General features: G+C 39.6%; 1 protein-coding gene across 3 annotated transcripts in view; it reads right to left on the minus strand.

The window, feature by feature from the left end:
- MAPRE2 (microtubule associated protein RP/EB family member 2) overlaps positions 1-16,892 on the minus strand; it is a 161,715-nt gene that overhangs the window by 23,788 nt on the left and 121,035 nt on the right. For all 3 annotated transcript variants that reach the window (XM_082416217.1, XM_082416219.1, XM_082416218.1), the window contains 2 exons: positions 15,747-15,892; positions 12,893-13,106 (listed from right to left, as the gene is read on the minus strand). In XM_082416217.1, coding sequence (XP_082272343.1) covers positions 12,893-13,106; positions 15,747-15,892 — 360 coding nt within the window. The remainder of the gene's footprint in view (positions 1-12,892; positions 13,107-15,746; positions 15,893-16,892) is intronic.

Consider the following 16,892-nt stretch of genomic DNA (forward strand, 5'->3'; position numbering starts at 1 on the left):
CTGCCCTGGTTACTGTTCCTGCTGGAGATGATGTGCTTATTTTTAGCCATCATGTGATTCTCCAATATTTTCCAGGCTCTGCTTGAGTCACTCTGGTTTCGGAGAATTTTTCAGAGGGGAAAAAAAAAATGCAGGAAAGAACTCCTCATCTTAAAATTAGCTCAAATATTAAAAATTCTGATGTGTAAGAAGTTATTTGAACGTGGTATATATTTCTTTCGATAAGCTGACTTTTCACACCCTCACACCCTGGTAGAGAATTAAGTGCGCTTTGAAACGCATTAGGTGCCAAACAATTACTATCTTAGTTCAAATTCTTGTTTTTAAATTGTTCTCAGAGCAATTTCTCTCTAGAAATGGTGAGGTTCCCTCACCCCTGTGAAAACAAGATGTACCAGAATCCCAACAATAATTGAGGGGAACACTCCCTTGCCCGTTTGCTGCAGCAGTAAGGAAAGCTGGTGATTGAAAGAGTCCAACAAACCGAGACAGCCCGCTGAGAATAAAGACACACAGGCATCACCATGACAACAACATCACTGTGTCACGCATTCCTGGCATACATCAGTCATTTAAGCAAAAAGCTTACAAACTAAGACGGCCATTTCAGTGGAACACGACTATTTAGTTCCTTTACGATGTTCAGAGTCCTGCTGATTCCATTGGCAAGACCAAGTGTTTTAGGTTGTTTTGCTGATGGTGGGAAGTCCGCTGTGCTCCATTAACACTACCTTACCCGGACTCCCTTGCAAAGAGAGACAGTCTGAGGCCACAGAGCAGCTGGAGCTCAGGGAGGTGAGAACCAGAGCTGAGCCCCACTCGAATCATCCACTCTACTCTACTCCAGTTGGCTCCTGCTTCCCCCAACCAATGACCAAGCCAGAAACTTGTGCATCATTTATCCTTGGCTTCCCCTGTCCTTCACCTCTCATATCCCATCACCATCAAGTTTTGTTGATTAAACCTGCTTAAAAGTCTCTATAACCCACATGGCCATGACCTTTATTCAGGCCACCCTCCACTCCCACATGTTTGGCTGCAACAGCTTCTTAGCTGTTGTACTTAAAACCTTTCAGTGACTCCCCAGAGTCCCCATAATAAACTGTAAACTTCTGTGACTACAGAAGTTAAGGTGACTGCTCCACAGTGATCTTCACCTCCTGCTATTCCTACCTTTGTGCAGTCCCCTCCCCTGGAATGTGGGTGGGACCTGTGGCTTGCTTCTAACCAACAGAATATGGGAAAGGTGATGGGATGTGACTCCCCTCATATGGAATCCCATATGGACTCTCTCTCTCTGACTCTGTTTTGCTGGCAGGCACACTAGAGAGACTCTCCCTACTGGCCTTGAAGAAGTCAACTGCCACCGCAAGCACCCATGTTGGAAGAGCCCACAGGGCAAGGAACTGCAGGTGGCCTCTGGGAACTGAGAGAAGCTTCCAGCAAGAAACTGAAACCTCAGTCCTTCAGCCTCAAGGGAACTGCCAACAACACAAGGGAGTTTTCCCCAGATGAGCCTCTGATTAGACCACAGCCCCAGCAGATATCTGGACTGCAGCCTCGTGAGGCCTTAAAGCAGAGAACATAGCTAAGCTGTGCCTGGACTTTAGAAGCTGTGCCACAATACACATGTGCTGTTTAGGCTGCTAAGTTTGTAGTAGTTGTTCTGCCACAAGAGGACATGAACACCACCTCTTAACCCATTATACAAGGGCCCTGGCTCACCTCTGCAGCCTCTCATCTCAACGTCCATATGGAACAACATGCACTTCACTGAAAAGAGCACGTTCTCTCTTGGCTGCAACATTCTGTTCTCTCTGCTTGTGGTGCTCTTTTCCATACCCTTCACCTGGCTAACTCCTACTCATTCCTTAGGTCTTAGTCAAACCTCACGTTTTCCAAGAAGCCTTTCTAGAATACACGAGGCCAGCTCAAGTGGTCTTCCTACACACCCCGATTGCACTTACCTCATTTTAATGCTATCGTCTATGTAGTGCCAGATTTCCTCACAAGGCTGTAACTTCCTTGAATCACTGTGTATCTCCAGAACCTCTTACAGTGCCTTAACAAATAGTTGTTGAAAGACTGAATGAATGAGAATTCAAGTAAAGCTTTCACAAAACGGTAAGGAATCCAATAAATAGGAACTGTTGTTTAAGAAATATTTTCTGAGCTACTGTGTAATGCACTATGCTATTTTCTGAGCTATGGTGCAAGGAGCTCCTCAGGTGATGGAGATGACTGGAGAAAACGTCAAGAACAGCCACGTGTTGGCTTAAGTGCTGCATTTTCCTTCATCCAGATGGACATTGCAGTGATTCAGTTTAAATCAATTCAACAAATACTAAATGAGAACCATCTATTTGTCAGGCAATGGGGAAACAATGATTGAACGAGACAGAATTGCTTGATAGTTCAGTTCACCCAATTCAAAGGGAGTATAGAAAATTCTTCAGGTCAAAACTATTTTCTATTCCTGCCCAACATACCAAGGGACAAAAAAAAGGCACCAATGATAAAGAAAAATAGGCTCACTGGTGATCTGTGATGTTCTGCTCATGGAAACTGAAATAAATGCTAAGTCATGGCCTTTTGAAGTTTGACAAGTTTTATTGTGAGGCTGAGAAGCTAAATGCCAAGTTATTATATCTATGGAGAGAAAAGGAACAATCCATCATGGGAACACGTGCGGTTGAGTTGCAGAACTGATTAATATTTCAGCATGTAGAGGGAGCAGCTATGTAAGAAAGACCCAGTGCTGGTTATGAAAGGACCCAGCATTGTTTTAAAAAGGGCTAGGATGGTTTGCTTCCCAGGTGCAGCTGGGGCAACAATGGAGGCCCTTACCCTCTTCTGCAAAGTCCCCTGTGAGGGCACAGAGTATGACATGCTGGAATTCGGGCCAGTTTTGTCTGAAGGACTTACTCTTCACTTTGTAATCACCCAGACCATCTACTCAGAGAATTATCTGAATTGAAGGATTAAGAAATCAGAGATAAGTAATCCCACTAACCTAGGGCTCAGTTTTCTGGGTCTTATACACATTTCTGCTTCGGGGCTGATAAGAGGCCTGGAACAAGTGGCTTAACGTTTCCTGCATTTACAAACATATATAAAATATAGTGACTCTCACCCAAGAGCCTATTGCGAGGATGACGGGAATGTTTTTGAACATTTAAAAATTATTGCTCTTGGGACTTCCCTGGTGGCGCAGTGGTTAAGAATCTGCCTGTCAATGCAGGGGACATGGGTTTGATCCCTGGTCTGGGAAGATCCCACATGCCGCGGAGCAACTAAGCCCGTGCACCACAACTACTGAGCCTGCGCTCTAGAGCCTGCGAGCTACAACTACTGAAGCCGGTGTGCCTACAGCCCATGCTCTGCAACAAGAGAAGCCACCGAAATGAGAAGCCCGCGCACCACAACGAAGAGTAGCCCCCGCTCGCGGCAACTAGAGAAAGCCCGCGCGCAGCAACAAAGACCCAAAGCAGCCAAAAAATAAATAAATAAATAAATTTATTTTAAAAAAACCCTTAAAAAAATAAAAAATAAATAAAAATTATTGCTCTTTAAAAATAAATAAATGCCGTTTGAATAGAACAGCATGTGCTCTGTTTCAAGCCTTTACAACAGCGGTCACCAACTTTTTTGGCACCAGGGACCGGTTTCACGGAAGACAATTTTTCCACGGACTGGGGGAGGGGGGGATGGTTCAGTGGTAATGTGACATTGGGGAGCGATGGGGAGTGGCAGATGAAGCTTCGCTCGCCTGCCGCTCGCCTCCTGCTGTGCGGACCGGTTCCTAACAGGCCACAGACTGCTACCAGTCTGTGGTCCGGGGGTTGGGAACCCCTGCTTTACAACACTGGAGGGCCTTTTATTTCCTCCATTCAGTAGGCAATTTGAATTTCGTTTGTGAAAATTTACTGCAGTTCAGTATAGTGCGGGGAGCAGATAACGTAACACAAGACCATATCCGTGATATTTGAGAGAGGCAATATAATAATATAATGGTTAAAGGGCATCGGGCTCTGGAATCCCAGGGTTCCCTATTTCCAGTGTGTGACCCTGACAAGTTGCTGAGCCTCTCTGTGCCTCAGTTTCCTCAACTTTAAAATAGGGGTGTAATGGGAACTGTCTACCATTTAGGATTGTTGTGAAGCTAAACTGAGCTAATACAGGTTAAGTGTTTAGAACAACAGCTGGCATTTAGTATGTATTCAATACTTACTCCCTCTATATTTGATGACTCCCTCTACATTTTAAATGTTTTCCTTTTCCATAACTTCCATTAAAAATTCTATTCATATTAGATTTAGATTTTGAGCGTTACACAATAATAACACCACAACATTTTGTAGGTTTTGATCTGTAAGCTTGAAAAAATTCCGGTTTAAAAAAAAACAAAACTGTGACATATTTTGATCCCCCAAAGCCAAAACAATTAAAAATTATAAACTGAATTAGTAAATTGTCTGTCAAAGGTGCTGTTTCCTTAAGCAAACACATTGCGATGGAAATGAAAAATGCACGGCTCTTCCTTGGAAGAAGCCCTTGGCCTCTTACACAGGCACTGCCAGAAGATTCCTATCTGAAGCTCCTAAATTCTTCATGACTCTTTGCTCCTCTCTGTGCCCAATATTCCAAACTCATAGATATTCAGTAACCTGGCAAGGCAGAGCACTGCTCATATTTTATGCTGTGGTTTTATCAGTATTATAGATAGGGAAATGCAGTTTTAATTATTCTTTGAGGAGAAAAGTATCCCAATGCCTATCTTATATATTTCACATATGATAGATGTGTAACTGGAGGAACAAAACCACCAATACCCTTCCTCTCCTTCCAGGGAGTAGGGAATGTCTCCTAAGAATTTAATTAATTGGACCATCATAATTTTTTCCCATTTTCTCCAGGCCTACTTGTAGCTAAGGGAGTAGCCATTAACTGGTATGCAGCTTAGCAATGGGATGGTTTCTCAATATGAACAGGCCAAGGGCATGCAATGCTGATATAGGGCAGGGACTGAGTGAAAGATACATTGTTCAGATAATAAGGAGAAGTGCTAACACCTATTTGAAAAGAAGTCTTGTTGATTATGGGACTGGTAAGAAAAATGCATTTCTTCCTTGTTATGAGTTGATATTGCATGATCTTTTAAAATTAACATTTGATCCTTGAAGTAAGTAGGTGTAGGGATAGTACAGTATGTCGTTAGGTGACTGGGGACTGTGAGACAGCAGTACCAGGCAGATATACACTGGGAAGTTGTAAGAATAAATAGGCCTGACTTCTCTTGATGGAGAGATCATGAAGGGACAAGAAAGGTGGCACTGCCTGTGCCTATCCTAACAGGGTTCTGGAAAGTAAATGCCATTATGGACTGCTTTAGTCTAAAGAGAAGACATGGGAAATATGCATTTCTTAGAGTAAATGATAGCTTTGGGGTGAGACTAACATTTATGTTTAAAGGGTGGAGTTTTTCAAAAGATAAATGCAGACTTGCATCCTGGCAATAATAAGGAAAAAGGTCTTGTATAATGGCACAGGCTTGAGGCCAAGGTTAGAACCCTTGAGTGAAATATAACTTTTTGAGTACTTTTTACTTGGACTCTGAGTTAATACCTGTTACATCAGAAACATCAACACTCTGCAGAGCAATATAACAAAATCCAGAGTCTCCACAATATAACATCACAATGTCTAGGACACAATCCAAAATTACTCAACATATGAAGAGTCAGGAAATGGTGGAATTAGCAGACAAGAACTTTAAAGCAGCTATCATAACCATTCCCAGTCAGGTAAAGTATGCTCATAATAAATAAAAGATAGGCAATCTCAGGAGAGAAAGAAAAAAATTAAAGCTGAAAAAAATAGTTGAAATTAAAAAAATGCTCAGTAGTAGAATGTAGATGACAGAGGAAGAAGAGGGCTAACTTGAAGATACATTAATAGAAACCAAAAGAAACCAAAAGAATAGAGAGAATACTGGAAAAAAATGAGCCTCAGGGACCTGAGGGAAAATTTAAAAAGCTCTAACATATGGAAAAATGAAGTCCCAGAAAAATAGGATAGAGAGAATGGAGCTGAAAAAAAATTTGAAAAAATAATGGCTGAAAATCTCCCAAATGTGGTAAAAGACATAGACTTATGGATTTAAGAAGTCTAATGACTCCAAAACAAGATAAGTTCAAAGAGAACATCATAGCCACACTACTGAAACCCACAGATAAAGAGTCTTGACTGCATCCAGAGAAAAACAACTTATCATTATAGGGGAAGGTGATTAGAATGAGTATGCATTTCTTACCTTTAGAGGTCACAGAGAGTGGAAAGACATCTTTAACAGGAGGGAGGGAGGAATAAAAGATCAATCTGAATTCTTTACCTAGGAAAATATTCTTTAAGAATGAAGGTAAGGGCTTCCCTGGTGGCACAGTGGTTAAGAATCCACCTGCCAATGCAGGTGACACAGGTTCAAGCCCAGGTCCGGGAAGATCCCACATGCCGCGGAGCAACTAAGCCTGTGCCTCACAACTACTGAGCCTGCGCTCTAGAGCCTGCGAGCCACAACTACTGAAGCCTGTGTGCCTAGAGCCCGTGCCCTGCAACAAGAGAAGCCACCGCAATGAGAGGCCCATGCATTGCAACGAAGAGTAGCCCCCGCTCACTGCAACTAGAGAAAGCCCGCACACAGCAATGAAGACCCAATGCAGCCATAAATAAATAAATAAATAATAAATTTTAAAAAAAGTGTACTCTGATGCACAGAAGTTTAAAAAAAAGAAGAATGAAGGTGAAATAAAGACATTCATAGAAAAAGGAAAACTAAAAGAATTTGTTGCCATTGCACCTGCTCTACAAGAAATGCTGAAGAAAGTCATTCAGTCTGAAGAGAAATTAAATTAGTAGGGAACTCAGATGTTTAGGAATGAATGAAGAACACTGGAAATGGTAAAAATATGAAAAATAAATAGGTTTTTTCTCTTAATATCTTTAAAATTCATATGACTATTTAAAGCAGCATTGCCTTATAGAAATATAATGGGAACCATGTAAGTAAAACATTTTCTAGTAGCCACATTAAAAAAATCTTGAGATTAATTTTAATATATATATGCAAAATGTATACAATATATGCAAATTATAATTTCTATATGTAATCAATATAAAAATTATTAACTAGTTTTATATTTTTTCCCATACCAAGTCTTCTAAATTCAGCAAGCACTGTATACCTGCAGCACATTTCAATGCAGAATAAGCACATTTCAAGTGCTCAAAAGCCACAATATCAGACAGTGTTGATTTAAAACAAAAGTTATAACACTGTCTTGTGGGGTTTATAATGTAATACATATGACAGCCAAAACAAAGGACAGTGGAGGGAAGGGTTGCCAGGGTTCCACATTTTACATGAAATATTAAGTACACTGTGAAAAGGTAAGAATATATACGGTAATTGTTAGAGCAGCCACTGAAAAAATTAATGCAAAGCGGTACCGTTAAAAAGGCAATGGATAAATTAAGATGGAATGCTAAAAAGTATTTTTAAAATTCAGAAGACAACAGGAAAAGAGAAATAGAGAAACAAAAAACAAAGGGGACAAGCAGAAAACAAATGATAGATCTAAATCCAACCAAATCAATAATTACATTAACAGTGGACTGTACGCTCCAATGTCCAGAGATTATCAGAATGAATAAAAAATGCAAGACCCAATTACATGCTGTTTATAAGAGACCCACTTTAAATATAAAGACAAAGATAGGTGGAAATTTACCTATTATGGAGAAAGATACACCATGCAAACAGTAAGCATAAGAAAGCTGGAGTGGCTATATTAATATTAGATAAAATAGACTGCAAGACAAACAGTATTACCAAAGATAAAGAGGGAAGCCTCATAAAATACAAAGGTCAATTCATCAGCACGACTCAACAATCAGAAATATCTACGCATCTAACAGAGCCCTAAATACAGGAAACAAAAATTGAGAGAATTAAAGGGACAAACCGGTAATTCCACAATAAATGTTAACACTCTGTTTGCAGCAATTGTTAGAACGAGACAACAACAACAAATCAGTAAAAACATAGATGATCTGAATAACACCATACACTATCTTGATACTGATATTTCTAAAACACCATATGACCAACAACTGCAGAATGCATATTCTTTTCAAGTGACGCTGACCAAGGGAGACCACATTCTGGGCCAGAAAAATCAAGATCAGAACAAGGATTAAAAAACCACTATAAACTGCTACATTTCATTGCTTCTCCTAAAAAAACCCCCAAAAACCCCCAAACTTTTGGGGAAAGTAAAAGCAACTCTTCTTTCCCCAAAGGTGATAGGCGATGCTTACTCAGATTACAGGTACTCAAAGAATATGCAAACACTGGTCAACAAATAAAATCAATAAACATAATCACTTTGTTAAGGTTGTATGAACAGCCTTAGAGAACCCAAAATTAAAGATAATTAAGAGTGAGAGTATTCAAATACTCAATACAGTTTTTGAAAGATGCTGTTAAGATTTACTTAAATCTCCATTTAGGAATTTAAGTATGATCATTCAAATGCTTTATTCTATTCTATTCTACTTCTTAGGTTGCTTCCTTTTTGAAATCATGTTTCTAGTATTTCTACTAATTTTATTTTGAGGCTGCAATGCCTAAAGGAAAGCCCCTAAAGAAAAGAGAAAGCTCAGAATCAATTTCCATAGCAACTCTAAATCCATCACACTATATTTGTATATGGGAGTTTGATTTAAATGCATTAATATATGTGGATTTGCAACATGTCTAAGCTGTGGTTGCTATAGGAACCGCAACCTCAAATTTCGTTTTAAGTTTAGTCAAGTGCTCACACATAAAAACTGATCCCGCTGACAGCTATCTCGAGTTGCAGATATGGCTCATAGCAATAAATTTATACACATCATGACTCACGATGACATATGCACTTAATAGATATCTGTCATTATGAAAATGTGTATTTTAATATATGCTCCTTGTTGGTAGATCAAAAGCAATTCAAGATGCAATTCCTCAGGATGTAGATAGAATAAGACTTGCCAGGCAGCCATCCACCCTTAGCGACAGCCTCTGCTCATGCTGAAGCTTGTTACGGCCCAGGTAAGTCACCCAAAGACACACAGACACCAACGGGTTCTATGGCTTCTCTGAATCCACGGAATACTGGTGTCTATACTGAAATGGCAGAAAAATCTAGCACGTTTTATAGTCAGGACATGCAAATTACTTTTAATATTAGTTTAAGGATATATTTGGAGAGAGAGAAAGCCACTGCAAAATGAACCAAATATCCCAAAGCCAAAATGAAAAAATAATTAAAGACCATCTCCTGTTTTCGATTACACCAGATGTTGCTTGTTTCCACTAGTACAGATGATTAAGAAACGACCAAGGCCTAGAGATGGGCACAGAAATTACTGCTGAATGCTACTGACCTGGCATCACTGGGAGATGACTGGCATAGATATGTGAATTTCCCAGACAGCTGACCCTCACCTCATCAAGCACTTTAATTTGTCTTAAGTTTTGGATGGACACAATCAGACTTATGTATGAGGATGGTCTCGAATAGTTTCAGACCAGAGGCGGAGAGGCTAGTTTAGAGACTGTAAAATAGTTCATGGGAGAGGTGATTATAAATAGAAAATTAAAATCTTAAGAATTAGAAGGGAACTCTGAGTGTATCGATTAGCACATGCTGGTGTCATACAGATCTTGAGGGCTACTGAGAGACATGGAGCTCTTTGATTCAGCAATAGAGATCTCAGGCTGCTGGACTATTTATACGGTTTCATTAAGATTTTTTGGCTCTTCTTTTACTGATGTGCACACTTTGTAGTGCTATCAGTATACTCCTTGCCCTAATAAGATACACGCTGAGAAACCATATCCCCATGTTTGTTATAATTATATCCAAGTCAAGAAAGAGCAAATAAAGTAGGTCGAGAAGTACAAATTTCCAGTTATAAAATAAATAAGTCATGCGGGTGTAAAGTACAGCATGGGGAATATAGTCAATAATATCGTATTAACTTTGTATGGTACAGATGGTAACTAGAATCATTGTGGTGATCATTTTGCAATGTGTACAAATGCCAAATCACTACGTTGTACACCTGAAACTAATATAATGTGGTATATCAATTAGATGTCAATTTTAAAAATAAATAAATATATATAAAAGAAAGAGCAAATAGACTCTGGGTAAGTATTCTAGGAACTCTCCCTTGTGGAAAGAGTAAAGTGTATGAATTTTATAGCACAGATTTTACAACACCTATTCTGACTTTTAGAAGACGTTCTGGCTTGCACTTTCTTGGCTGTTTTCCCAAGAGTTGGATACATGACCTCTAGGAAAAAATGAGGTCTCATTGTATTTATAGGAGCCTTTCTTCTATTATAGCTTTTAAAACAATGTTCTACGTGTGATGTATACCTTGCTATAATTTTTTCAGTATAGTTTTACTACCCCACCATGTCCAAGAGTCAGAACATGTCTCATAAAAACAGTATGACTGGTTTGACTTCTGGAAATATCCTTCCTCCTTGATTAAGACCAATGAGGTAAACATGGTCGAGGTATCAGAACACAAACCTTGGCAATACTGTCTTCCAGAACATTAAAAACCAAATTTATGAACTGCTGACTTTAATGTGTTTCCTGAGCTTTGTCACCAGAGAAGTTAAGCTCTGGAAACAATATATTTCTTTTCCAGGTTCATGGACATTCTTTCTATCAAAATGGCACTAGTTCCTCTGTGGCTTTTGTGAAAGACAGATGAGGGAATTCCTCGAAAATGAGGCCAAGGCAGCATAATGACAGTTCTGTTTGGGGGCGGGGGGCAGTTAGGATGGTTGGTGCCAATTTAAGGACACATTATGACTGTAGAAGAAAAATGTTCTGAGGCCTGTCCGGGTCCACTGCTGAAAACTTGAAAAAGTAGCAGCTGAGTTGCAAGATGAATCTGTACATCATTAGCAGCTGCAGAAAAAGAGCTTGGGGTGAGAGCTACCAGCCGCTCTTGGTTTTCGTACCTTCTTGTCCCCCAACTCCATCTGCCTGTGTCTCCCCAGCTCTGAAGGAGACACACCACTCCCCTTCTCTATCCTGGTCCTAGAATAATGACAGTTTCTGACAAAAGCTGAAGGCCAATTTGAACTGCCATAAACTTTTGTTCCCCAAACTCCCTGTGGCTTCATTTTTACCCAAACTCTTCCCAGCACTTCTGTTCTGAAAAAGGTAAACATTCCCTTTCCTCACCAAACCTCTTTCGATGCCCTTGACCCCATTTTTCCCCTCCAGCCTCAGCGTCATTGTTCCACCAGTTTCCCCTCCTTTTTCCTATTATTCCTTCTCACGGACCTTTCTCCCATCTTACAAACCTGTTCCTTGTGCCTTGTCCTAAAAGCAAACAAAATCAAGTCGAGGACAATGCCATTCTCTCCCCAATCTTACTTCCTAAAGCAACTGTCAGCTTTTTCCCGATACCAACAAAATGTTTTTATTTCCTGATTTGGTGAAGGTGGAATCTCCTCTCACATCACTTTCACATTTGTGTGTCATGCCCTTGTTAATAAGCCGCTGCAATCTAGGTGTATGGATTCAGCATTTCTACAGACCAATTCTCTAAAGAACATATATTAATCACCTCCCAGGAGCCAGATTTCTTTCTTTGGCCTATTTTCAGGCTTCATCTTATCTGATCTCTCCAACAATTAATACTCAGCGCTGCTGGTGATCCCTCTTTCTAAATATGTCCTACTGTTTGTTCTCTGATGTTGAGCTGGTTTTTCCCCTGATGTCCCTCCTTTTCTCAGCTTCCTCTTTTTTCCTCTTGCCCCTTAAATGTATGTATTCCCAAAGATCTGTGCTTTGTTTATTTTGTTTAAGCTTATTGATTCTATGGCTTTGAAGTTGGATTTTTATGCTATCTCAGTTTCCTTCCTCCAATTCCTCAACCCCCTCCTGGACCCATCATTCCACTGAGTGACCCCAAAGGACCCTTCCAGTCCTCACTGTACTTGACTCCTCAGCAGATTTAGACACTGGTGACCGTTCTGCTCCCTTCCTTCTATTTCCCTGACACGTCATTCCCTCATTTCTTTCAATCTTTCCGGTGTCTTCCCCGCTCCTATGTAAGCCCTTCCTTTTCTACCCAAACATTAAATGTTCGAGTTCCTCAGGGACTCTTCGCCTTCTCACTGGGGACCCACTTCCAGCTTCAATTACCTGGATATGGAAGACTCACCAATGTTTACCTCTAGCCGACACTTCCTTGAGTTCCAGACACATGTCCACACAGTTTAGTATTAGTCTTGTTATAATCATTTCTAATAATTCTCATCGAGGTTGGGCATAAATAAGGAATTTGCATTCTTACAGAATTAAGGTTGTTGACTTAACAAGTGTGAAACACTGGTTTTCAGGATGGAAACACATGGTTTCTGAGGATTTCATCGTTTAACTCTCCAGTATCACAGCTGATGTTTCTAATAATGACCCTCATTGGACAAGCACACATTCTGCTTGGTAAAGTCTGTTTTTTAGGCAAGAATGTTTGTAATATATTTTAGAAAGATTTTTCTCCAAAACAGTTAAAACATTTTTTAAAGTTCTAGGTATTTATCCTCAGTGACTTCACTTTTGGATGAAGTTGGCTAAGTGAGGTCTTGCTGAATGCTGTCACACAGAAATCGGCACTGCCCACACAGGAGACAGGATGGATAGTTCATGAATTTCCTCTGAAGGATTATAGACGATCCATATTTAAAAGTGTAAATCGGTTCACAGTACAGCGCAGGAGGGCCTGTGAAAGTGACTCTAGGATTTCACTGTTACGGTACCTGCTGTCGGGGAGTTTGCATGGTGGGACTTCTTGGGCAGGTTGAAGATCTGTTCGCCAGGGTCGGGAGGAGGAATTGCATCTTGCCCTTGTCGTGCTTCTACGGGGTCATACTCCTTGCCATCGTAGTTGGCATCATAGAACTTCTTAAACCACTGAATAAAATCCAGGTTGTCCTGGAAACGCCCTTTCACGAGCTTTTCCACTGGAATTACCTGCAGTATAAAATCACCAGGTGAGTCATGATCCTCGGGCTTGTTTGTATTTAATACAACTGAAGTGTTCCCTAAATATAACTTTACATCTGCAATTCACGTCTGCTGGCCTCTCCCTCAGTGTCTTAGCCAGTGGTATTCCAGAATTCATATAATTTTTCATTATATTAAAGAAAAATTAGAATGTTGTAGTTGGTTCTCCTGGAATATTTAATACATCTGAACAAACCATACAAAACAAGGAATACCCTGAGCTGTCAAGAGGGGCTGATCCTCTTCATAGAATGTTTATTACCAAAGTTTATTGCCATATCCCCCCAAAAACATGGGTCTGGGATGTTGTGCTGTTTCAAGGTTGATAGGTTTTCCTTATTTCTTTGTAACACTTGGTCTAGCTGTGTTGGAATAAGCTCTTAAAAAGATTGTAGCTATTAGAGAGTACGAATGAATAAGACTCAAGTCAATGAAAACTCACACTAATCTAACGGTCCCTATGAAATAAAATGAGTTTTCATGGAGCGTCTTTACAATGTAGAGAGACAAGCATAAAATAAAAACAACTAACCACAATACAGGGCTCAGTAATTTATGGGTAACACTGGAGCACAGTTAATGTGCCATGGGGGTACATTTCTTAAACAGGTTTCTTTTTGTATTTTGTAACTATTTTATCAAGACTGGGTGTAAATTAAGTGTTTTTAAAGGGCAGCCTAAAGAGCCAATCAGTATTCCCTTTAGAGGTCTTTCCATTGTACTATTTAAGTATTTTCATGTTTTCTGATTTGTAAGTTTTGTTTATGCTGATATTCTGATTGTTTTAGAAAGTGCCTTCTTGGAGCATAAGGCCCTTTAATTAACATGCTACTATATTTTGCTTTCTGCCAAATGTGAACATTTATAAACAGTCTTAGAAGATGATGATGCATTAGCCATTCAAAGCAGGCACTTACTTCTGTTGACTTAATTTTGCAATTCCTATCAAAATGAAAGCTCCGGGGTCATAAGTTCAAAATCTGAGGTGGCGAGGAAATATTTGTACATATGCTTCCCACGTGCTGTCACAGGCTATGACAAACATGAACAGGGATCACTGTCTCTATACCACGATCTTTGGGTAGAATCATAGCATATTAAGCTAGAGAGGCCAACAAAGGTCATAAAGGTCAGTGTCCCTCCAGTACAAGAATTTTATCTTCAAATTTCTTTTTTTCTTTTTTTGGGCCACACCACGGCTTGCAGGATCCTAGTTCCCTGACATGGGATTGAACCTGTGCCCTTGGCAGTGAAAGCTGGGAGTCCTAACCACTAGTCGGCCAGGGAATTCTCTATCTTCAAATTTCTTAACAATGGCTGACCCACTCTCTGTGTGTACACTTCTATGGAGATATGGAGTCCCCAACTTTGTTACATAGCAAGTTCCGTCAATAAACCTATGAATGGGTGTTTCTTTTCTTTTTGATCTAGAAGCATATATAGAAAAAGAAGTGTACAGAGAAGTGATGCTAATAAGGAAGAAGAATCTATATAACTCTGGTTTTGAATAAATACAGAAGGAGCTAATTGGAAATTAACCACAGCAAAGGATATCAAGTTGAAAAGGAGTCAAAAAATTAAAATGCTAAAGAGGATACATGTTTTGCAATAAAAATTCTGAGAAAATGAGAAGCCAAAATTTTCTTAATAGTTTGATAAGAATGCTTTGATTTAGGGAGATATTAATTGCATAAATTAAAAAATATATACAGTTCAGCAAACTTTCCTTTCCTTTAACCTCTATCTCTTATAACCCAAAATTTAAATTTTTATTTCCATAGCCTATTTATTGCTACTATCTATGAAAAGAAAAGCTTTCCATTTCTCCCCTGCTGGTTTTTCTCTTTTCCCTTATTCAAAATTCATTTCTTTCCAACCTATTCTCTCCAAGAGCTATATCCTAAATAAAGACTATGAACGTAATATGTATTTGAATAGCAGGAAACATGCAAAGCCTGAATGGGCTTCAGCAATCGTCCTCTATGGGGGAAAAAGGACTCTAGTCTAACTTCATTTGTATCACTCTAGAATAAAATTATGAAGTTCTAAGTGGGTGAAAGAATATTTTATGGACATTGAGTGAGAATCTGAGTGTATATACTGGACACTTTAACGTGTAGTCCTCGCTTTAATTTCATAGCCACAGGGACGGGGGTTTTAGTCCCATTTTACAGATGGGTAAACTCAGACTCAAAGAATTTAAATAACTTGCTCAAGTCATGGTGCTGGGATTCAAACCCGTGCCATTTCTACTGTACTACGCTATTTCTTTAAAGACACAAAACACACAAAGAACCACAGTGGCATCTGGCAAACATAAAAATTTCTCATCTGCAATGCTAATACAGAATAACAACATTTCAGCATTCATAATTTCTGTTAGCGTTCTTAGTCTAATGGCTACAAGTTTAGAAATCTCCTCAAATAAAAACCTCATGCAAATATGGGAAGTGAGGGTTGGTGCTTTATGCTAAGTACAGGACCCAACCTACTGCAGTGATGTCAAGATATATCCCATTGACACATTTTTGGATTTTTGCATCTCTGCATGAAAACAATTCTAAACAAAGACAATGCATTTTATGGAGGTAGAAGTGTGTCTCCTACCTTATCAACATTCATTCGCTTAAACGATGCTTGCAGAAGCTTAAAATTGTGAATGTACTCATGTTCCAACTTCGCTTGAAATTTTACTTTCTTCAAACTAATGCAGCCAGGAAAGAGCATGTCCATGAACTGGCAGTAGGCTGCTCCTGGAAAGAGACAAGAAAAGGACCAGTGTGAGTGTGACTGTACCACGTGTGACTGAGGGTTGCTGGGCAGGAGGGAGCCGGGAGCCCAGAGCCCTCAGCCCTCCTGCCGTGTGTGTTCCTCTCTTCATTGCACCCACATCTCCTCATCCACCAGGGCTGGGTGCTGGTGGGCAGGGACGTGCCTTGATGCAGCTCCTGCCACTTCCCCATCCCTAAGCACTGTGGTACCGACGCTGTTCACCAGAGCATCACCAGATTCCACAAACAGTGAACAGAACTTCATTCTTTCACACCAAGGAAATCAGTGTATGAACAACTCTTCTTAGCTTCTATCAGAAAAAAAAAGGAACATATTTTCCCTTCCATCTAGCTGCTACTGGCTCCAAATCATTAAAATACATAAGAGAAAAATAGCAGGAAATTTCAACATGAGCAAACTACATGAAATATGGAGCTCAAAAAAATATGCATACGCCACCCAAGCTGTTTTATATCCACCCTGCAAAATGACTGAGGTGAAACTGTTTAACTAAGCCAACTAATACCAAAAACAGTTGTATACCAATTTAATTCCAGTCCGGAGCAATGAGGTTCCTATATTAACATGAAGGATGGAGACATGGAGACTCTGAAACTTACAGAAGTTCAGAGTCATGCTATTTATGACTGAGAAATAAAAATAACAGACATGTTCAATGAGTTCCCTGAGGAAACGGTCATAGAAAAAAGGATATTATTAAGTCTTTCATATATATATATATATATATATATACATTCTATGAAGAACTCTTAGATCATGACAATATCAACTAGAAAATCCCAGAAAGATCATACATGTTGACTCATAAAGGCTAAAGGCATTTAGAAAAAGAAATTCCAAGCCAGAATGATTATTTTTCTTTTACAAGTAGGAAAAGCAATTGAGTGGTGAGAATGGGAACAAATGGTCATTTCTGTGTTCTCTTTCTTTCTTTGCTTCTCCAGATCTCTTGGTCTGTTT

The sequence above is a fragment of the Balaenoptera physalus genome, assembly GCF_965194825.1.
Source record: "Balaenoptera physalus genome assembly, chromosome: 12".
Classification (NCBI taxonomy): Eukaryota; Metazoa; Chordata; class Mammalia; order Artiodactyla; family Balaenopteridae; genus Balaenoptera; species Balaenoptera physalus.